The sequence below is a fragment of the Propithecus coquereli genome, unplaced genomic scaffold (assembly GCF_000956105.1).
Source record: "Propithecus coquereli isolate 6110/MARCELLA unplaced genomic scaffold, Pcoq_1.0 Scaffold202, whole genome shotgun sequence".
Classification (NCBI taxonomy): domain Eukaryota; kingdom Metazoa; phylum Chordata; class Mammalia; order Primates; family Indriidae; genus Propithecus; species Propithecus coquereli.
The window spans coordinates 1,755,928-1,780,839 of NW_012145190.1; the positions used below are offsets into that span (position 1 = coordinate 1,755,928).

General features: G+C 35.5%; 1 protein-coding gene across 1 annotated transcript in view; it reads right to left on the reverse strand.

Annotated features, from left to right (window-relative positions):
• Positions 1-945: 945 nt before the first annotated feature.
• ZFP91 (ZFP91 zinc finger protein) overlaps positions 946-24,912 on the reverse strand; it is a 37,475-nt gene continuing 13,508 nt past the window's right edge. Inside the window, 10 exon segments of the mRNA XM_012643967.1 lie at positions 946-1,559; positions 1,911-2,010; positions 4,187-4,301; positions 5,554-5,632; positions 6,067-6,117; positions 6,723-6,857; positions 7,391-7,492; positions 8,145-8,181; positions 8,429-8,641; positions 24,468-24,484. Coding sequence (XP_012499421.1) covers positions 1,049-1,559; positions 1,911-2,010; positions 4,187-4,301; positions 5,554-5,632; positions 6,067-6,117; positions 6,723-6,857; positions 7,391-7,492; positions 8,145-8,181; positions 8,429-8,641; positions 24,468-24,484 — 1,360 coding nt within the window. The 3' untranslated portion in view covers positions 946-1,048.

Sequence of the window (24,912 nt, forward strand, 5' to 3'; positions counted from 1 at the left end):
CCAGCTTTCTTTAAAGGCCACTGGAAAGCTATGATTTCAGAGGCTGGCTGTGCTTCTCCAACTCTATGTCTTATCTTCAAAGTACCTCTTGTGGACAGGATCCCATGCCAGAATAATCTAATCTCTCTCAGCCCAGCCCCATAAAATATAGCAATAAAGACCAAAAGGAAAAAAAAAAAATCAGACCTTCTGTTAATAAATAAGGAATCTCAGGTTCCACAACACAAAGACACACATGTTCAAAGTGCAAATTTCTGCCATTAGCCTGGGACTTTTCTCACCGTCTCACTGATAAAGAGCCCTGTCCTACAGTCAAAGAGACTGTGCAGAGGGCAGCCCCCTCCCTCTTGGGAGCCTGCTTCCAAGCAAGTGAGCACCATTGAGAGCCATATGGAGGGTTGGGAGGGGGACTGAGATGCTGGGATCAAAGAGGAGGGAGGTGGTCCCCATGTATCCTTCCTTTCCAAAACCCAGTGGGGAATGGAGGAAGACGGGGTGAGAGATGTGTGCTGTTTTAACAGCTCACCCTGCTAAGGGGCCCTAAAGTGCCAAGTCAAGCTGCCAGCCTCCAGAGATTAGAATTATATGATATTTGAGGATAAGTGTGCCGCAGTGGGTAGAAGCCAGAACCATAGGGCAGCAGTAGAGAAGGGATTTAGAAGACAGTAATATACTACTGAGAGTTAAAAGCTGATCCAGAGCACATCAGAGTTACAGGTTGGAAAAGGGGATCTGCCGATGAGCAGGAAGTCTGCTGCTGGCTGGAAGTGAGTATGAGGATAACCCTCACTTTAAGAGCTTCTGCTTCTTTTTTGTCTACCTTTCTGGTAAAGACAGTATCAATTTTATAAGGGGGACAACAGAGGGAGAACAGGGGATGAGGATGGGAGGTGTGTGTGTATATATGTGTGCTGTGATCCACAATGGAAAGAGCAGGCCCTTCAGTTATTTTACTAGATTTTAAATGCTTAAATTTTTTTTTTTTTGTCCTTTTTAACTTTTAAATACAAAGTCTGAGCTGTCCCAGTGCCCCAAGTCTTCCCTTCCACTAAGGTCCAGTAGAGTCTGAATCTTCAATCAGAACCTCTGTGGTAGCACCGAGTATATCCGAGTTCATGACCAGCCCTTCAGCGCCCCCACTGCTGCCGCTTCCCACAAAGATCTTCCCATCAGCCATCAGGCTCACCCGTTCTGTCCCACTACAGTATGACTTTGACATCCCTTCAGCTTCCAGCAGCAGGCACTCTCCAGAGGCTGAGTTTCCCAAGGGCTCAGGAAGAAGAGGAAGACCCTGACCATCTGCAGGCTGTGTCAGGGACTCTGGGTTAGTGCCCAAGATATCTGTGCTGGTGATGAGGGCGCCTGCATTGGCAGCCAGAGCTTCAGCAATCAGCACCTCAGGGTGGCTTTTTGCTTTGTGTGCCACTACGCTGTCCTTCTTCTCAAATTTTTTGCCACAGATATTGCAAGAAAACTGGTAGAAGGAGTCTGCATCATGCTTCTTCATGTGCCAATTAAGGGATGCTTTTTGTCGACAAGTAAATCCACAGATCTCACACCTGAAGAGAGTGGAAAAGAAATGGCTGGTCAAACATAAATAAGGAGAGCTCTTATTCAGGGTCAGGGCGAGAAGCTCATATATATATATACAATTATCAGTAACAAACTTCTTGTGAAAGATTAGGAAATGTTACTAAATGGAAAACTATTGATTTTTTTTTTCCTTCTTTGCTTGAAAAACAGAGGAAAATGAAGAAAAAAGCCACGAAATAGCTCCCCCAATCAATACCCACTTTTTAATTTGATAAAAGTCAATAGCAGTGACAGCTGAAATGTTTGTAAATGGGCAAACCTTAAAGTGGGATATATACACTTCTCACCCAGATGTTCATCAGTAAATAAATACTCACTGTAATGGCTTCTCGCCAGTGTGAATCATCCGGTGCACTGCCAGATTGTGGGAACTCTTAAAGGCCCGAGCACAATATTCACAGATATAATCCCTTTGATCTAAGAAAAATAATGTGGTTAGTGTTCTATTCAGACACCCTCTAAGTATTCTCTCTAGCTTATAATAAGTAAGCAGATGATCAGGCAGGTCAATTTAGAGTAAAAGCTATGTTGTTTTCAATGTATAAACACTTTAGGTAAACAAAATTAAAAAAATATATATATGGTTTTGATCTTTCTTTATTTAAAACCCATTCATTTAGTAACATAAGAACCTGTTTAGAAAAACTCAAAAAAACCAGACAGAAATGTGAGAACTAGAACCCTAATCCCAATTTTATCATTAATCCGGGTCTTAGGTAAATTGTTCACCAAGTAAACAACTACATTTTCCATGAATCTTATTCTTCAAAACAGTTTTTTCACAGATCATGAAAGCTGAATGCAAATATAGAATCTGGCATTAAAACAAAACAAAAAAAGAATTTGGCATTCTGCAGAAGAAAACTGATCCACATCTAAAATGGTAATCATACTCTCTGTTTCAGGTTTTAAAAATGTTACCCAAGATAAACAATTAAACTTCTCTCAAAAGACTCGAGTTGCTGCTGTCATATACATGCAAGCAGTGCTTGTATTTCTTTATCTTATTCTCCTACTCCACATCTTCTCTATCATTCAACTACTTCCCTCTGTTATTGTACAACCCTCCCACACCACTACACAGAATTTTTGATGAATTTGATAACATGGTGTGGAATCTATGAGACAAAGGAGCACTGTACTTTTTTATTTCTTTACCGTCTGGTGGCTGGGGAGCCCATGAGCACAAAGGTGCTCAATATATATAGATATATTTTTTTTTGAATGTTACTTTCCTGAGAAACCTTTATTTTATTAAGGCCCTGGACATTAGGGGGTTATCTGTTATAGCAGCTCAGTTACCCCAATTATTTTATTTTATTTTTGAAATATACATTTGTTGAGTGAATGACCACTATAATTTCTACTTTCATTTAAAACTGGTTGTCAGAAATTACTTTTCTGTGGCATAAAACAGTACTAACGGGGAGCAGGAGTAAAGAAACTGTAGCACCTATCAAGAAACAGTGAAAGTAGTATTTTCTCTCAAAAAACATGATACAAAGAAAAGATTGTAGACTTTGAAATGATTACAATCCAAGTTCAAATCCTGGTGTTTTGAAAAAGTCTTCCATGTGCCAGGCTCTGTGCAGTAAATAGCAATTTATATGTTATCTCATTTCATCCTTACAATAACTCTGATATTGGTATCCTTTATTTACCAACGTGGAAAAGGAGAAGTAAAGTAACTAGCCTAATAGTAAATTAAGGAGACAGAATATCTGAATCAGTATGACCTTGGGCAGGAGACATGATAGTTCTGCAACTGAAATTCTTAGTTTTATTCACTAAGATCACTGAGAAGACAACATATGTAATAATCATATGTCTGGCACATACTCTTGGTATGTACTCAGCTCAATCTGTCCCTATTAACTGTACTGCAATGAGATTATCAATGGTTACAAATAAGTGGAATTTGAGTCTATAATATGTATTATAAAGACTCTCAGCTTCTCTTTTTGAGTCAACACGTTCCACAGCAGTTTGTATACAAATTCAATAGCTAGTCTTTACGATTTCTATAGCAGAAGTTCCAAGGGCTATTGAATGGTTAACCACAAACTATAAGCAAACCTTTTACATTTAGGCTTTCCTCCCCATATGCCCCACTTTTTTAATCCATAATAGCTACTACAAGTATCTACCTGAAGCAGAACTAGAAAATTCTGCTTCTGCAAAAAATAGGCTATGTTTTACAGGCAAGTTGCTTAGTAGTGCTAAGCCTCAGTTTTCTTAGCTGTAAAACAAGGCAATATAAACAAACTTAGTAGTGTTGAGTGGATAGATTAGCAACAATATACATAAAGTATTTAGTCCACAGTTGATATCACAATAAATACTGAATAAAAGATCATTATCCTAGTCATAGAAGTTCTCAAAATCATCAAAGGATAAAAGTTCAAAAGCCCTAGTTTGGTCATCCCTTGTGAAAGAAAATGTCTTATTACATTTTATCCCACACTTTATCCTACACTTGACTATAGACTCTATTAAGAAGATTTATATTAGAAAAAATTGTATCGCTACCAATCTGCACATCTAAAGTATAGTGCAATTAGCTAATTCATAAACATTGTATTTTAAAAAGTACCTGTATGATGTTTAGCATGTCGCAGAAGTTGCTTCTGTAGCCTGAAGAGTCGTCCGCAGGAGGGATGGGGGCATACATATTTCTTTTTCAGCAAATGCTGGTATTTAATGTGATGCTAAACCAGTAAAAGAAAGTGAAAAGGGATAAAAACTAAGGCTTCCTGAAAGCTCTTTTCTTTGCTAAGTGATAAGTGCAGAGTAAAACCAATAACCAAGTACTTTGTATATGGATAATGAGACAGTTTATTAAAATGGTTAAGAACATAGGCTATGGAAATATACAGACCTGGGTTCCAAAGTGGGTCTGTCATTCACTAGCAGTGTGATCTTAGGAAATGTACTTAACTATTTGAAGCTCCACTTCTCATTTGTAAAATGGACATAACAATAGCTTATGGTGGTGGTGTGGGGATAAAGAAATCATACATTGCATAGTGCTTAGTGCAGCAAATGACATACAGCAAAAGCATTTAGCTATTATTATAACAGAATCACAATCCAAAAAGTAAGGCCTTGGTCTCATGTTATACTTGCTGCTAAAGATCAAATAGGCATTTCCTAAGCAGTATTTCACTTTCATGTTTTCTGCCAGACCTAAATATAAGATGGACCTTTATTCATTAAAAAAAAATCTACTTACTTAAGAAAAATAAAAACAAAACCCAAACTAAATGTCTTCTATTCATTCTATACAGTATCAAAGTCTGGTATGAGTTGCTAATTCAACTTTTTTCCCAATATACATTAAAATAAAATTGTTACTCTGTGTCTTGGTATGTTGTTACAATCATCTCTTATATCAGAAATATTTACACCACATTGGGAAACACTATAATATTCCAAGATTCCAACTTTCCAAGGGAAGTCCTCTATTTGGGCTCAGGTTCTTAGCCACATTTTTTTCTTAAGATAAAATGTGCTATGCTTGAATGTGTCCACCAAAGTTCACGTGTTGCAAACTGAATCCCTAATACAACAGTGTTGAGAAGTGGAGACTAATGGGAGGTGCTTAGATCATAAGGGATCCACCCTTCCTCTTGCCCTTCCGCCACGGACTGACAGAGTAATAAGGCCCTAGCCAGACACTGGTGCCATATTCTTGGACTTCCCAGCCTCCAGAACCATGAGCTATTAATAATAAATTTCTGTTCTTTATAAATTACCCAGTTTCAGGTATTCTGTTATAACAGCACAAACGACTAAGATAGAAAAACTAAAGTAATTTTATGTTTAAAGAAAGATTTTCTTAACATTATATGTTAATGATAAAGTCTACACAAGCCAACAAATTATAAAGTCTCATGAGGTATGAGAACAAGCAATGGAACATAACCCGAAAAGCTGCCTTTTAATAACAACTTCACTGACCTGCAAATAGCGAGGGTGAGCAAGAACAGTTCCACACCCTTCCATCTCACACCGGACATACTGGATTGGAGGTTTTTTTCTATTATCAAAATGTAGGAGAAAAGTTAGCAACAGAAAAGTGGCACTCTCCACATTGTGGCCTATAACTCAAACTGTGCTATAGGGAACTGCAATTTTAGAATATGAAGAATTCAAATCTCTTTACTGGTATATAGCCTGCACATAATTTGTGTTAGAAGTAACCAGAAATTACCAAATGTTTGATAGTTTTAAAATAGCACAAATAAATCAGTAACTCTCAAAAATGTAAAGAGGAAGTATTAAGATTTTTAGAAACTTCAAGATCCTGCAAAGAAAATAAAAACGTATACATCAAAAACATTAATGAAGTTGCTTTTGTGAAATTTTTAAATAGCCATTCATTCCTACAGGATTACTATTAGGTCTAAATATGTAAGCAAAGTGCCTAGCACCAAAATAAGCTGCAAAACAGCAGGAGTATAAATTCCTCACCTCCTTTTGGGTAAACGTGGACTTTTGTCATCTTTTCGCCTTCTTCCTCTCCTACAATTAAAGACAGAATAACTATCCACATATTCTGTATTGAAACTTAGAGTGAAGGATGACTGAAGACATATATATATACACACACACTTAAGGGCAAAGAACAGGTGGCAGACTCAAAGAATAACCCTGAATACATAAAGCCAAAGACATATCTGGCAAATCAAGCAAGATTTTACTCTAAAGTAATTTCACCTTCAAAATCAGTCTGCATCACAGATTAAATATATACTTTCAATAAATTATGCATTACTATAAAAGATTTGGATATACCTCAATGTATTGCTTGAAGAATTATTATAGTCTATCATCTAAATCTAGTCAATTTAAAAAGCAGAGTAAGTCTATTATCCCAAAAGCCTAAGAATATAAACTATACTAGGTCATGAAGGATACACGCAATAGAACCAAAAAGCCTAGGAAAAAAAACCTCTTCAATGAAACTGTCAGCTGCTTGAGGCCAAATTTTCTTAATTTAAAAAAAAAAAATACATATTTTGAACTATGTATGTGTCAACATCCTTCCTCACACTCCTACCCCTCTTTTCCACCAGTAGTTTCAAAATCTGTTTGATTTTCATTTTCAGTAGTAATTGCCTACTCACTTCCTAGGAGGTTCCTCATCCTCCCTAATTTCATTCTCTTCTTCTTTCACTTCTACCTCTACTTCCACTTTAATTTCCTTCTTCTCTTTCTCTTCTTTCACCTTCCCTGATTTTCTCCGTGGCTTTGGGGTTTCCCTGAAAACACAAATACATTTCAACACTGGTATCCCAGAAAGGATATTTTCAAGGAAGAGTATAACAACAAATTAAACCTTAAGGTTATCATCAATTTATTTTAAAATTATGATCATCAGTTCATGAAATGTCATCTCCCACCAACTATTCTTCACATGTACTGTAATTTTATATATAGTTAGCATGCCTATGGGATGATTCCCCCAAGTTAAAGACGCCTAAGAATCAAATCTCACTGTCATTTTAAAGAGAAACAGGACAATAAATAAAAAAATTCTAAGCACTCAGGCAATTCATGATACCTTATTAAGATAAAACATGCAGACATCATAAAAATTTGGATATAATTAAAATAAAGTACTATAAATGGAAGAGAGAATTGTACAAGGGTATGATATCAGATTTGCAAAATAATTGATTACTCATTTAATATTAATTCTATACCCATTAGTTTGGCAACAAGACAAAAGCATACAACGGTGCTTTCCTACTTATTTTTCACTGACACGTCTGGAGTAAAATATGGTACATACCTTTCTAAATGGGGTTTGTAGGTCTCATCTCTTGGGTCATCTTTGAATGGTATTTCCTCTTCACTGATTAACATTTCTTCTTCCTCCTCTTCCTCGTCACTACTAAAAATAAGCAAATAGAAATGATAAAGTCTGGTTGTAACGATCAAGTCTGGCTGAATTTTATTACGTAATTTATTTAAAAGTTGCCAAAAATTCACATTATCTAGGATTTTCATCCTTTTTATCTAGCTGGACTAAAATCTAGCTGCTTTATCCTAAAGAATAGTAATTTGAACTAAAAATACATAAATCCTAGATATGTAATCACTTTATTAAATAAAGGTAGGGTGGTACCTACTCAATGGCACTCAAAGTTAAAAAACAATTGACTTTGAAATACTATGTCTAGCAATCTGCTGTATCAAAAAAGAATTAACAGACAAAAATTATGACTTACCATACAAGATACTGACAAAGCCTCAAAACCCTGGTAAAAACACCCACATTTCACAATAGTGCTTAGCATGGAAGAAGCCTCAAAACAGAAGGTATTGAAGACATGGTTTCTAAACTATGTAACTAAAAATTACATGGTTAAAGCTCTACTTAAGATCAATGTGAAATCTCCTAAATTTAATATTAAAACTGAAGTTAATTTCTCTTACAGCTCAAAATCTTTTCAAGCAGAAAACTTCTAAATCATTTAATACAATTATGCTCTATGTCCCCAAAGGTTTAAATATTAAATTTGAAGTTTTTTTTTTTTTTTTACCTAATGCCACCTGGAGACTGATGTTCTTCTCCAACATCTGAAAAAATAAAGCCAAGATAAAACTTTATTTATGTAGATATATTTTCTCTCATAGCCAAGAGATTCTAAGCAATTACTACATGAGGTAATTATACAAAGGAAGAATATCTGCAAATTATCAAAAAGAAATCCTACCTATGACACACTCATCCCTGAAATTTAAGCTATTTATGTAAATGTTCAACATTACATTTAAAATAAAGAAGGAACTGGCTATAAGTAACCATATTCTACTTGTACTGTACCATAATCGAGCTGATCTGTATTTGGTTCTGACTTGCAGATAAGCTGCAATGAACCAGTCTTGGACCGAGAGCTTCGGGTGTTCTCTGTGTCACGATGGCGAGAGATAGATGTCCTGCTACTACTGCGCCAGCCCCGGCTAGGTCTAGTTGCAGCGATGGAAACTTCCTGAGGGAGGGCAGAATTGTCGTCTTCTTCTTTCTCTTCCTTGGGATCTAGATAAAAACATATATTATTATTTTTAAAGTTTATAGTTAACCAATAACCATCCCTGTATACCCACTAATTGTAAATATAGTCAAAGAAGAGGATAAATTAAATGTTTTTTTAAAAGGGAAAAACCCCTGATTTATACTGAAATAATAGAAAAAACAAGATGAGAGGAAAATTAGGTAAAACTTATCCTCAATGTCATCGCTCTGAAGAAATTAAACGTCATGTTGCGAAGCAGTAATTTTATATTGCCTTACCGACTAAAAAAATGCAATGCTAAATACAAATACACAAAACACACCTAAGTAATTCAGTTGGTGGAATTCTAAGCTTTAGATCTAAGTTTGAAAAAACTAAATTAAGTGGTCCCAGAAAGATGACTAGAACTACATAAGTACCAAAAAGAATGAATGAACTGTAGATCTAGTTTTAACAACCAAACAATTCTGTAAGAAAATGCTAAAGAGGAATTCCCTAACAGGAATGTCTTGCCTTCACTGTAATCAACAGTTTTACTTAGAACTATACTATGAATTTGAATTACTCTACAGAGCAATCCTAAGGCAGGGCAAAGTCCAGCTCCGCTGTTGTTCTGTTTCAGTTATCCTATGATACACTGTGCACAAGCACACAAACAAAATCTGTTATTGTTACCCTGTATTTCCTCATACTTTAAGGGTGAATGAAGTGAGGCAGGTCATCCTCTCCTGAGCAATAAATAATAAGAAGTTAACATTAGACACTGGCTCTCATACCTCGAGTAGCTTATTACTTAGAAGTGAGCTCATTTTGACAATGGAAGATTCTTTTAATAATTTCAGCATGGTTGAAAGGCCTTCGTAATCAAACAAAATATCAGGTCATAAGACTGACACATCTGACTACATAAAAACAATTTTCTACACAGAAAAATCAACTATAAGCAAAGTCTAACAATCCAATAAAAAAAATGGCACCTCAGTAAAAACATGGCTTTCAAACATACAAACAACAAAAAAAGCTCAATCCACTCATAACAAGAGAGATTCAAATGAAAACAATAGTGCGATATCATTTTTCACCTATCATACCAGCAATGATCCAAATGTTTGGCAACACACTGTATTAGAAAGGCTGTAGGAAAAAGGCACTCTAATACACAGATAGTATGGATATTAACAAAACCTCTATGGACGACAATTTGGCAATATATGTCAAAATTATAAATGCATATACCTTTTCACATGAAATTTAACTACCAGAAATTTATCCTACAAAATTACAATCACACTTATAAAATGACTTATGTATACTTTTTAAGTAGCAAAAGAGTTGAAAACAAAATACTGGAAGGGGATTGCTTTTATGAATTATAGTATATATGTATGTGTCCATATAAAAGATATTTACATCTTATGTATGATAACACTACTGGAAGAACATATGAGAAATTGATAAATACTGGTTACCTTCAGGGAAGGTCTAAAAATATGTCCAGCAATTTCACCTCTAAGGATCTACCCCAGGAAATAAACTGGCACATGGAGGTTCACTGTAGCATGTTTGTAATAGCAAGGAGCAGAAACAACTAACCCTCTGTCAATGAGAAAGTATTTTAATAAACCATGAAGAAATACTTGTAGAGGTTATCTATAGAGACACAGAATTGTTGGGCCAAAAAATTGTTAAGTGTAAAAAAAGACACAAAACGCTATGAAGAGTATGGTAATATTTTTCTTAAAATTTAAGTCTAAAAAATAGTTTCCTCCACTATGGAACAAAGTGGTGACAGAGAGCTACTTTAGCTTCAGCTATAGTATTTTAAAGTGTTATCAGAATGTATTAACATAATGGAATGAAATTAGTGCCTTTCTCACCCTTCTTCTATCTGAGCTATTTTAATTCTAAAATGTTAGAGGTGACACCTTAAAGACCATCTAGTCTAAGTACAATCCAATAAGTTTTACTTATAAAGTAAATGGATGGTCAAAGGAGGCAACTTGTTCAAGATCAACTTGTTCAAGATCTAGATTTAGGTATGCTTATCTAACTGTGATAACTTTGATTTTGAGATTAATAATCAAGGATTTTTAAAAGAATTTCTTCGAAGAGAGCAATTCAACACCCTATATGAAGTATTACAACATTTAATAGAAAGAAAAAAATCTTTCTTTTCCTCAATCCAACTCCACCAAGTTAGACTTTGAACCCACTCCATAACCTCTTGTACTCAATAAAGCTCTTTCTTCTCCACAATAAAAGGAATTGTATGCCCACAACTTCCCATACTGTCAATCTTGTCCATTCAATAAATTAGACCAATTGATAAAAAACAGGTTATGTTTATGAATAAAGTATATTGGCCTATCTTACTCAACCCCCAAAACTCTAATCTTAAAAAAATAAAAATAAAAAGCACTGTCAGAAAGTGACAGCAAAAATGTATCTCCAAAGAAACACATGCACATAATGAACAAACACTGTCAGAATTAACTTTGTAGAAACTCTGGAAAATACATAAAAGGTTTACAAAAAAACAAGGTTTACAGCTGAAAAGAAAAAAGTGAGTTAAACAAGACATTTAAGGAAATCTGTGTCAAATCATTTGCTGAACACAAGCTAAAGGAACAGTCTTTAGAGACCACATAGACCAAAGAATATGGTCTTTAAAAAAATACGCTCAAAGAGCTAAAGGAAATCATTGACAAAGAACTAAAAGAAATGAGAAAAACAATGTTTCAACAAACACAGACTACCATCTAAGCATACCAATAAGAGTTCCAGAAGGAGAGGAGAGAATGGGCAGAAAGAGTACTTGAAGAATTATTGGAGGATAACTTCCCAACTTTACTAAGAGCCATGAATCCATAAAAACAAGAAGTTTAATGAACTGCAAGTAGGATAAATGAAAGAGATCTACACCCAGACAGACACATTATCAAACGGTCAAAAGCCAAAGAATCATGAAAATAACAAGAAGTGACTCATTGGAAACAAGAGTGTTCAATCAGATCAACAGCCTAATTCTCATCAGAAACCATGGAAGACAGAGGCAGCAGATGACATATTTAAAGCGATAAAAAATAAAAACTATCAAGCAAGAATTCCATAGTTGGCAAACTGATCCTTTCAAAATAAAGGAGAAATTAAGACATTATCAGAAAAATAAAAACAGAGTTTGTCACTAGCAGACCTGCCCTGCAAAAAATGCTTTAAGGAGTCCTCCAAATTGCAATGAAAGGACACTAGATGGCAACTCAAAGCCATAAGTAAAGACACTCATAATGGGCCGGGCGCAGTGGCTCACGCCTGTAATCCTAGCACTCTGGGAGGCTGAGGCGGGTGGATTGTTTGAGCTCAGGAGTTCGAGACCAGCCTGAGCAAGAGCGAAACCCCATCTCTGCTAAAAATAGAAAGAAATTAATCAGACAACTAAAAATATATAGAAAAAATTAGCCGGGCATGTTGGCGCATGCCTGTAGTCCCAGCTACTTGGGAGGCTGAGGCAGAAGGATCGCCTGAGCCCAGGAGTTTGAGGTTGCTGTGAGCTAGGCTGATGCCACGGCACTCACTCTAGCCCGGGCAAAAGAGTGAGACTCTGTCACAAAAACAAAAACAAAAAAACCACTCATAATGGTACTTACATAGGCAAATATAAAATTGTATTATTGTATTTTTGGTTTAGAACTCCTCTTTATTTCCGTATATGATTTAAAAGACAAATGTATAAAACAACAATTAAAAATTTATGTTAATGGGCACACATCAAAAGATACAATTTGTGACAGTAACATCATAAAGAGTGAAGAAGAGAATGATACAGACCAGAGATTTGTTTACTACTGAAGCTAAATTGGCATTAATTTAAACTAGACAGTTAAGTTTAAGATATCAAATATAACCCCCAGGTAACCGCTAAGAAAATAACTGAAAAACACGCAGAAAAGAAAATAAGAAGGGAATCAAAATGGTACATACTACAACAAAAATATCAAATACTAAAGGAAATACAAAAGAAGATCAAAATAAGATATTAAGACATGTAGAAAACATATAGGAAAAAGGCATAAGGTCATCCTTATCAGTAATTACTTTAAATGTAAATGGATTAAACTCTCAAAAGGCAGAAATAAGCAGAATGGACTTAAAAAAAATGATCCATCTATATTCTGTCTTATATAAGAGACTCACCTAAGATCCAAAGACACAAATAGGTTCAAAATAAAAGGACGGAAAAAAAATATTTCATGCAAATAGTAAGCAAGAGAGAGCAGAGGTGATTATTTCCTAGGGCTGCTGTACCAAATCACAACAAATTGGGATAGCTTAAAACAACAGAAATCTATTCTCTCACAGTTCTGGAGGCTATAAGTCTAAGATGAACATGGTAGCAGAGCCACATTCCCTCTGAGATTCTGGGTAGAATCACTCCCTGCCTCTTCCTATCTTTTGGTGGTAGCCAACAATCCTTGGCATTCCTTGGATTGCAGCTTCTAACTTCAATTCTATTTCCATCATCACATGGTGATTCCCCTCCATGTGTCTTGTGGCTTTTCTCTTCTTATAAGGAGATAAGTCATCGTGGATTAGGGCCCAACCTAATTCAGTATAACCCATCTTAACTTGATTACATCTGCAAAGACTATTTCCATTTAAGTTCACATTAATAGGACCTCAACACATTTTGGGGGGAACAAAATTCAACCCACTATAGTCCATGTCTTCTAGCCCCCTGTAATTCATGTCCTTCAAATATGCAAAATACATTCACCTAATCCCACATCTCAGAGTCTTAATAGGTTCCAGCATCAACTCTAAGTCCAAAATCATCAAATCAAAATTCTCAAATCTCATCATCTAAATCATTTATCAGTTATCTGTAAATGAGACTTGGGGTATGGCCCATTCTGGAGCAAAATTCCTCTTCAATTGTGGAGTTGTGAAACCAGAAAACAAGTTATATGATTCAAAAACACAATGGTCTGATAGGCATAGAATGGACATTTCCATATCAAAAGGGAGAAACCGGAAGAAAAAAAGTCATGGGTCCCTGGCAAGTCCGAAACCTAGCAAAGCAAATTCCATTAAATTTTAAGGCCTAAGAATAATCCTCTGTGGATCAATGCTTTGTACTCTGGGCCCATTGGGGTAACAGCCCTGCTCTCTAGCCCCAGGAGGTTTTGTATGCCCAGGCCTCTGCATTTGTGGCTCTATCCTCAGAATCATTCTTCTTTCATTTCATCCTGTCTCTGTCCTTTTCAGTCAAGTCTGGCAGTGTTTCTGCTGTCATAAAATTCTTAAAAACCTTGTCAATCTCTCATGCAATTCATGGGGTCCAAGCCACCAAACAAGACGGTCCTCCACAGATCTTTCCTGGCTAATTGCATCTCTGTTCTGGGAACTGCTGAGATGGTTGATTGGATCTATAAGTTGACTGGATCCATATCTTATCTCTTTAGAAAACAGCTGTCCAGTCACACCCTTGGTCCTATTACCAAATGCACTATCTGAATAGGCTGAAAAATTTCCAAATTATCAACTGCTGATTCCTCTTTGCTAAACAATTCATTTCTCAATTTATTTCTTTCCTCACACATTTTAGTACAGCAAGGGGAGCAAGGTGCAGCAAGGAGAAACCAGGCTACACCTTCTATACTTTGTCTGGAAATGTTCTCAGCTAAACATCCAAGTTCATTGCTCACAAGTTCTATTAAATACTTTCCACTCAATGACAAAATACAATTCAGTCAAATTCTCTGCAACTTTATAAAAAGGATCACCCTTTTTGCCACTGTCCATCATTTCCTTTTGAGGCCTTCCCAGATTGCCTTTAATATCCATATTTCTGTCAATCATCTCTTCAAGGCAATCTAGGCTGCTTTTTCAATCAAGCACCTCAGAATATACCCAGCCAGTATCATTACCCAATCCCAAAACTATGTCCGTACTTTAAGGCATTTTGTTACACTCCACTTCCAGTACCAAAACCTGCTAGTTTTATAGGGCTGCCATAATAAATTACCATAAAGGCTTATTAATCTGCATCTATTTCTAAACATTACATACACAGGTACCTCAGTTAAGACTTCAATATATTTTTTGGGGAAGCAATTTAACCCACAAAGGTGGTTCTAGTAATATCAGAGAAAATATGCTTCAATTCAAAAATTGTTACAAGACACAAAGAACACAACATATTGATATGAAGGTCAATCAATTTAGAAGGTATAGACCTATACAAAGCTAACAGAGCTCCAAGATATATGAAGCAAAGATTGACAGAATTGAACAGAGAAATAGGTAATAACAAAATAATAGTTAGAGACTTCAATACCCCATTTTCAATAACAGATAGAACAACCTTCCTCATTTGTATTGTGGCAAGTAAAGGAGAAAAAAAAAATCAGAAGTTCAATAACAAATTATGGGACTCAAGCAACACTACAAAAAAATTAGACATAACAGACATCTATAGAATGCTCCACACAACAGAAGACACAATCTTCTCAAGCGTACACAGTATATTCTCCAGGGTAATGTTGGGTCACAAAACAAGTCTCAGTAAATTTTAAAAGATTGTGATCATATATATAAAGCATATGTATGGCCACACACGCTGGCCACAACAGACTGACACTAGAAATCATCAGAAGGAAAACTAGAAAATTCACAAATACATGGATATTAAATAACATGCTGTTAAACAAGCAATGAATCGAAGAAGGATTCACAAGGTAAATTACAAAGTACTTAAAAGAGGGATGAAAACAAAAACAAAACATATGAACACTTAAAGGGCTACAATGAAAGCAGTACTCAGAGGGGAATTTAGAATAAATTAGAAATTGTATTATAAATGCCCACAATAAAATAGAAAGAAGAAATCATATGCCTAATCAATAACCTAACATCATCCCCTAAGGAACAAGGAAAAAAAAAAAAAAGAACAAAGTAAACTCAAAGCTAGTGGAAGAAAGGAAATAAAGATTAGAAGAGAGATAAATGAAATATGAGAATGGAACACCAACAGAGAAAAATCAACAAAACCAAAAGTTGCTTCTTTAAAAAGATCAACAAAATCAACAAACTTCTGGCAAAACTAAGAAAAAAAAGAGAGAAGATCCAAATTACTAAAATCAGAAATTAAAGTAGTGACACGACCACTGAAATAAAGATCATAAGAAAACACAACAAACAATTTTAAGCCAACAAATTAGATAGCCTAGATAAAATAAACGACTTCTTAGATACACAAATTACAAAAAAAAAAAAAAAAAAAAAAAAAAATCAAGAAATAGAAAATGAGCAGACAAATGAATCAGTAAACAAAAACCTCCCAACAAAAAAAGGCCAGGAGCAGACGGTTTCACTGGTGAATTCTTTCAGACATTTAAACAATTAACTCCAGAATTAACTCCTTTCTCAAACTTTTTCAAAAACAGAAGATGGAACACTTCCCAACTCTTTCTATAAGGACAGCATTACTCTGATACCAAAGCCAGAAAAAGAGATAGAAAACTATAAGCCAATATCCCTTGCAAATCAAATGTAGCAGAATATTAAGAGAATTAAACTCAATTATCAACTGGGACATATCCCGGATTATGAAGGTGGTTCAACATACCAAAATAAATGTAATATACCTCATTACTAGAATAAAGGAAAAAAACCACACAATCATCTCAATGTAGAAAAAGCATTTGAAAAAATTAAACAAACTTTCATGATAAGAACACAAAGCAAAGAGTAGAAAAGAACTTCAACTTGATAAAAGGCATTTATGAAAATCCCAGAGGTCACATCATACTCAGTGGCAAAGGGTCAAAATTCTCCCAAGATCAAGAACAAGACAAGGACGTAATCTTTCTTCACTTCTATTCAACTGAAAAACTTCTACTGAAAAACTTCTAGCTGGAGCAACTAGGCAAGAAAAAAATTTAAAAAGGTACCCAAATTAGAATGGAAGAAGTAAAACTGTATTTCTAGTTGCAGATCAGATGGCTTTACATATAGACAATTCTAAGAATTCACAAAAAAAAAAAACTATTAAAGGCAATACACAAATTTAGCAAAGTGGCAGAATATAAGATCATCACATAAAATTCAATTGTTTTAAATAAATTAGCAATGAACAAAAAGAAAATTAAGATGGCAATACTCCCAAAACAGATCAATAGACTGAACGTAATCCCCATCAAAATCCCAGCTTCCTTTTCTACAGAAATTGACAACCTGACCCTAAAATTCACATGAAAATGTAAGGACATTAGACTAGCCAAAATCATCTAGAAAAAGAGGAACAAAGTTGGAGGACTCGCTTTGTTCTTCCCAATCTCAAAACTCACTGCAAAGCTACAGTAATCATTACAGTGTGGTACTGGCATAAAGCTAAGCATGCTTAGTTAGACCAATGAACTGAATTAAGAGTTTGAATATAAACCCATCAAATGATTTTCAATAAGGTTGCCAAGACTATTCAGTGGGGGAAAGCACAGCCTCATCAACAAATGGTGCTGGGACAACTACATATCCATATGCAAAGAATGAAGTGGGACTCTTTACGCCATATACAAAAATTAAGTCAAAATGGATCAAAGACCTAAATATATGAACTAACACTAAAAAATGCTCACAAGTGATGACAACCTACAGAATGGAGAAAATATTTGCAAGTCATGTATCTGATAAAGTCTAATATCCAGAATATATAGTTTTTTTTAATTTAACAACAAAAATAGAAACAACCCAATTAAAACACAGGGAAAGGACTTGAACAGACATTTCTCTGAAGATATATAAATGGTAAAAATGTACGTGAAAAGATGCTCAACAGTCATTAGTGAAATACAAATCAAAACCACATAAGATTACCACTTCACACCCATTAGAATGGCTATGAAAAAAAAAGACAATAACAAGTGTTGGCAAGGATGTGGAGAAATTGGAACCGTTGTACATTGCGGGTGGGCATGTAAAACGAGGCAGCCACTGAGCAAAACAGTTGGAAGGTCCTCAAAAACTTAAATATAGAATTACCATATGACCCAGCAATTCTACTCCTAGATATACAGACCAAAAGTTGAAAACAGGTATCTAAACAAATACTTGTACATGAAATGTTCACCAGCAGTACACTTCACGATAGCCAAAAATGTGGAAACAACCCAAATGTCCGTTAACCAGTCAATGGATATACAAAATGTCATATATCCACACATTAGAATTTTTTTCTCAGCCATAAAAAGGAATGAAATATTAATACATGCTACAACATGGATGAACCTTAAAAACATTGTGGTTATATGACAGACTCCAGACACAAAAGTCATATACTCTATGATTCCATTTACATAAAATACCCAGAATAGGTAAATTCATAGAGACAGAAAGTAGATGAATGTTTGTTGGGATCAGGGGAAGGGAATAAGAATGACTGCTTTCGATGGTACAGGGATTTTCTCTGGTGGTGATGAAAATGTTTGGAACCAGATAGAAATGTTCGTTGTACAACAGTGTAAATGTACTAAATGTCATTGAATTGTGTGCTTTAAAATGATTCATTTTTTACAGTTAGTTTTTTTGTTACACAAGTTTCACCTCAAAACAAACACACACACATACACACACACACACACAGAGGCATGCACGCAGGCAAACTGTCAGGTTTCTGGAGCAGAAATTGATAATAGAAGGATAATCTACAGATTAACATAACAATCATAACCAGATAAGAAAAGAACCAAGTTTTTTCTGTGTGGTACTTCAAAGAAAATTTCTAGTTGTTTCTCATAAAAGTAGTTAACTTTGAGGAGGTTCCTTGATATATAAATAAAAAAGAAGAGAAAAAAGCCATAGTAGCTTCAGTGGAAGACACCAGACAAGTCAATGCCAGAGTTATACGAACTAGAGTTGACCTTTGAACAATATAGGTTTTCAACTGCGCAGGTCCACTAATCTGTGGATGTTTTTCAATAAATACATTAGAGAACTTTTTGGAGATTTGTGATAAATTAAAAAAGAAAAAACAGATGAACCGTATAGCCTAGAAACATAGAAAAATTAAGAAATGCCTAAGAAATGTCATAAATGCCTAAACTATATGTAGATACTAGTATATTTTATCATTTAGCATAAAATACATACAAATCTATTATAAAAAGTTAAAATTCATCAAAACTTAACACTCACAAACTCTTACAGACTGTACACGGCACCATTTGCAGTTGAGAGAAATATAAAAAAAGATGCAGTATTAAATCCTAACTGCATAAAATTTACTGTAGTACATACTGTACTAGTGTAATAATTTTGTAGCCACCTCTGGTTGCTACTGCAATGAGCACAATGAGTACTGACTTAAAATGCTGAGGATAATCATCTCCACGCGAGCACTTGTCTCTCCAGTAAATCGGGTATATAGTAAAAGGTGATCTCTCACAGTTCTCTCATATTTTGCATGGGGTTTAGTGTAATACTTTAGTGTAAACCTTGGATAACACCATGGGGCCCATATGAAGTGCCACTAGTGATGCTGGAAGTGCTTCCAAGAAGCAAAGAAAAGTCATGAAATTACAAGAAAAAGTTAAATTGCTTGATATGTACTGTAGGTTGAGGTCTGTAGCTGCAGTTGCCTGCCATTTCAAAATACATGAATCCAGCATAAAAACCACTATAAAAAATGAAAAAGAAATTCATGAAGCTGTCACTGCAGCTATGCCTGCAGGCGTGAAAACCTTGCACTTTTTTGTGAAATACCTTATCTCATATTGGAAAATGCGTAAGAGAAAATACATAAGGTAAGAAAGGCATACCTATAGACTCTAGTATGATTGGAAAAAACAAAAGTTACTATACAACAACTTAAAGCCAAAGAAAGGTGAAGAGTCTAAAGCTGGGGAACTTAATGCCAGCAAAGAATGGTTTGATAGTTTTAGAAAGAGATTTGGCTTAAAAAACATCAAGATAACAGGAGAAGTAGCTTCTGTGACCAAGAGGCAGCAGACCAATCCCCAGAAGCCATTAAGAAAATCATTGACAAGAAAAACTTTCTGCCTGAACAGGTTTTTAATGCAGATAAAAGTGCCCTATTCTGGAAAAAAAAAAAATGCCACTAAAGACATTTATTAGTAGGGAGAAGTGAGCACCAAGATTTAAGGCAAAAGACTACTGTTTTGTGCAAATGTAGTTGGGTTTATATCAGGGCTGCCCTTAGCTATAAGGCTGCTAACTCTTGAGCCTTGAAAGCAAAAGATAAAAACCAGCTGCCAGTTTTGGGTTGTACAATAAGGCCTGAAAAATGACAACCCATCTTCTGGATTAGTTCCATTGATGCTTTGTCCCTGAAGTCAGGAAGTACCCTTGCCAATAAGGGATTGCCTTTTAAAATAAAGTTCTTCTTCTGATATTAGACAATGCCCCAGGCTACCGAGAATCCCATTAGTTTAACACTGAAGTATCAAACCGATCTACTTATTGCCCAAATACAACGTCTCTAATTCACCCTCTAGATTAGAGTCATAAGGATCTTTAAGGTACATTACACACAGTACTCTACGGAAAGGACTGTCAATGCTATGGAAGAAAACTCCAATAGAGAGAACATCATGAAAGTCTGGAAGGATTACACCATTGAAGATGCCATCATTGTTATAGAAAAAGCCATGAAAACCATCAAGTCTGAAATAATAAATTCCTGCTTTAGAAAACTGTGTCCAGATGTTGTGTATGACTTCATAAGATTTATGACAGAGCCAATCAAGGAAATAAAAGACTTTGAATATGGCAAAAAAGGTGGAGTGTCAAGATATGCCTTTCACAGAAATTCAAAAGCTAACAGACACCACACTAGAGGAATTAACAGAATACGACTTGATGAAGATGAGTACTCCCAAACCAGTGGCAGAAGATGAGGAAAACAATGCAGAAGCAGTGCCAAAAAACAAGTAGAGATTACACAATTTGGCATAAGGATCCCAATTATTCAAGACTGCTTTTGATTTCTTTTAGGACATGGATCCTTCTATGATACGGGCACTGAAACTAAAGCAAACAATGGAAGAAGGATTGGTACCATATAGAAATATTTTTAGAGAAATGGAAAAGCAAAAGAGTCATATAGAAAATATGATGTATTCCCATAAAGTTACACCCAGTATGCCTGCCTCTCTCGCCTCCCCTTCCACTTCCTCCATCTCTTCTGCCTCTGCCACCCCTAAAACCCCAAGATCAACCCCTCCTCTTCCTGGTCCTCTTCACCCTATTCAACACGAAGACAACAAGCATGAAGACCTTTATGAAGATTCACTTCCACTTAATGAACAGTAAATACATTTTTTCTTCCTTACGGTTTTCTTAATATTTTCTTTTCTCTAGCTTGCTTTATTGTAAGAATACAGTACATAATACATACAACAGGTAAGGCTTCTGGTCAATAGTAGGCTATTAGCTGTTAAGTTTTGGGGGAGTCTAAAGTTACATGGATGTTTTCAAAGGAGACTGGTGCCCCTATTGCCGGTGTTGTTCAAGGGTTAAATGTATATTCCTGAAAGAAGAAAGGATAAAGTAAGAGTAGTTGACTCTGAATTAAGACAATAAGAGACTGCACTACTACTGGCAGGAATGTTTTCTTCTAAAGTGTTAAGAGTGATTCATCTCAATCCTACAGCTAGAGGTAACATTTTCCAAACAAGCTAACTCATCAAAATACAAAAGATGATAGCCACTTGATAGCGATAAAATACTTCAAGTTAGATGGGCCATTCTAATATAATCAAAGTCAATATTTGATTGTTGAGCAAAACGAGGGTGTGGCTGGTTGATAGCCTACGAAGAAACTAAAGATCCTCTCTCCCCCCGATATTTATTTAAATATTTAAGTTTCTTCTGGGAAACTAATAAACCTTAAATATTTATTAAATGCCAGGCAACATAATATTTTTTCCATTTCTCTAAATTTAGTTCTTAGATCCCTGTCAAATAATTCTTTTTCTTCTTATCTTTACAGATGAGGAAAGCAAGTAACTGACTTTCCCAAGCTCACATATCAAGTTATGGAGCTGGGAATTGAACCCAGGTATATCTAAGACCAGAGCCTATATTCTTTTTACTAAGTCACACCTAACTACACAAAAGAGGTGGGAGAGTACCAATGCAAGGGCTCAATTCAGACCTGGCTCACTTTTACTCAGCTTTGGGTACAAGTCCCCAGAGAGTGCCCCATTTATCCAATATACAGACCTAAAAGACATATAACAATTATTCCCTAAAAGTGAATTTTTAATATAAAACTGAATGTGGTATTTCCTTATGTTCCAAAATAGAGAACTGGAGGAATTTTTGTGTGTGTGATTAAAAACCAGAAAAAAGGCCAGGCACAGTGGCTCATGCCTGTAATTACAGCACTTTGGGAGACCAAGGCAGGAGGATCACATGTGGCCAAGAGTTTGAGACAAGTCTGGGCAACATAGCAAGACCATGCTCTACAAAAAATAAAAAATATTAGCTGTGGCTGGTAGTGTACACTTGTAGTCCTAGAGCTGGGGAGGCTGAGCCAAGAGAATGGCTTGAGCCCGCGAGTTGAAGGTTGCAGGGAGCCGTCATTGCACTCCAGCCTGGGCCACAGAGTGAAACTTTGAGAGACTCTGTCTTTAAAAAAAAAAAAAAAAAAAAAAAATTCAGGGGAAAAAAAGCTGAGATTTTCAAACTTTAAAAAATTAAATAGTTTTTACTTTCTAACCTGGTTTACTCATCTTTAAATCAACAATACTGCTAATGTCTATGTATGTGTTAATACTTATAGTAGATTTTTCTTTCTTTTCCTAGTCATCTCTGACCGTTTACAACATCTATATATGTTCCCATTTTCTTTCTTACCTATTTCAGAGCAGACATTGGCCACTGGAGCAGGTAGAAAGTAAAGGACAAAAAATACTCAGCTTTCACAAAATTTCTAGGATGATATTAAAAGTTTAGGGCAAAAGAAGGATCACAAAGTAATGTTACTAACTTTTAAAGTACAGGCATTAGGTAAATTAGTTCTGTCTCTTACAAAGATTAAAAGACTTTGCTTAGACATAGGTTTGAGGTGAAAGGATGCTTCCTCTTTGAAACTATAGCCCTTAAAACTAGTGTTTATTAACTTAATGTCTCTACAGCTAACAATTATTAATAGCTCAACATTTAAGTTTAAATAAATATGTCTGAACTCTGAAGGATAAATAAGTGGTAGCTAGATGACAGAGAAGGGGAAGGAAAAAGAAAGAGTGCATAAACGTCCTGAAGTGAGAAATGAAAGTAAGAAGATCAACTGGAGCAGAGAAAAGATGATAGAAACTGTCATCATTTATCATGCTGAGGAGTTGAGGAGTCAGGAAAAAGTCTAATTAAGAAGGTCCTTGCAAGATTTTGGATCTCATCCTAATAGCCACAGAAAGAGTTTAAGTAGGAAGGTGGCATGATCAGATTTGCATTTTTAACGTTCATTCTGGTTGCAGGCTAGACAATGAGCTAGGTAGGGGCAAGAGTAGATGCCAGGTGACCAGCTTAAAGCCCACCGCTATATATCAGGCAACAAATAATAACGACTCTAGAAAGGGTCATAATGTTGGTGATGGAAAGAATAAAAGATATGAGAAATACTTAGGAGACAGACCAGATAGACCTAGAGAATGACTTAACAAAGCGATAGAGGGAGAAAGAGAGAGATACCAGGGATTTTGGTTTCTAGATTTCTGACTTGAACAATTGGACAGATGAAGGAAACACAAAAAAACATCAGATGCTTTCTGTTGTTTGTTTTGAGGAGACTACTAGAGAGAATATGTGTTTCACTTTGCATAAGTTGAGATGTCTGCTGCATAAACTATGAATGGGCCTGAAGTTCAGAGGAGGAGGGTCTGTGCTACGTATATAAAATTAGGAATTGACAGCAAATAAAAAGAAACTATTGATATGGTCTAGATTTAGCTTGGTCCACATAAAATGAATCATTTTCAATATATATGAAATATGTTGTTTTTAGCTATCCCCAAAATCTGGCTTAGTCACTGATTTCTCTTTTCCAGCAGCAGTTTTGAATTACAAAATATATTAAAAAACAACCATAGTACAATCTGGCTGTGTTCAGGTCACTCTATCTGGGGCATGAAAGATATATTCAAGTACGAGTATAACACTTAAACTGAAGAGATGTTTAGGAAAAGGACAGGACAGTGCCATAAAATCAGAAAAGTTCAGAGATTTGGGAGATAATAAGTATGACAGGAAGAAATGTGGGGTCTAGCTAAGGAGAATTATTAGCAATAAGCTGGAAAAGTATCATCTACACGGTAGAGGCCTTGGATCCAAGTCTAAGAAATCTGAAGTTAGATATCAGAGAATCTCTGAAAGTTACAAAGTAAGAGTTATCTGACCTGAGTAGAGAGAGATCTTCGGACTGCATGGCTGCTTGGTGAGAAAGGGGAGATGGTTTGAGAGATGCAAATCAAAGAGACCAGCTGGAATGCAATTGTAATAGTACAGATCTAATGATAATAAGGGATTTACTTAAAAATTGTAATGAAAATAAAGTTGACACATTGAGGTGGGGTGAGGACAAAATGAGCAGACCTTGACCATGGCAAAATATAGAAATAAGGAAGAGCGAGCTTTCATGGATTGCATAGCTTCTGACTCTATTATTCCACTAAAATAGCTGTTGTTACAGTTCTCAGTGTCTTCATGTATAGTCACGTGCTACACAACATTTTGGTCTAGATGGACCACATATATGATGGTAGTCCCAGAAGATTATAACAGAACTGAAACATTCCTATTGCCTAGCGCCATCCTAGTGCATCCTAGTGCTTACACATTTGTTTGTGGTGATGCTCACGTAAACAAATATATTGCGTTGCCAGTCATATAAAAGTACAGCACAAACATCAATATATAGTACATAATACTTGATAAACTTCTGTATTATTGGTTTATGTATTTACTATATTCTACATTTTATTGTTATTTTAGAATGTAGTCCTGTTGCTGCTCTTTTGTCTGGGCCTCTGGTGGCTGATGGGGGACAGTTGCTACCAGCTAAGTTGAGGGAGAAACTCAAGGGGTTTCATTTAAAACAACAGGGTACAACGTGATGTTTTGATCCATGTATATACACTGTAGAAACAGCCAATCAAGCTAATTAACAAATCCATCACCTTACCAACTTAATTTTTTGTGGTGAGACTTTTAAAAATTTATATTTTTAGCAATTTTGAAATGCATTTTTTTTTTTTTTTTTGAGACAGAGTCTCACTCTTTT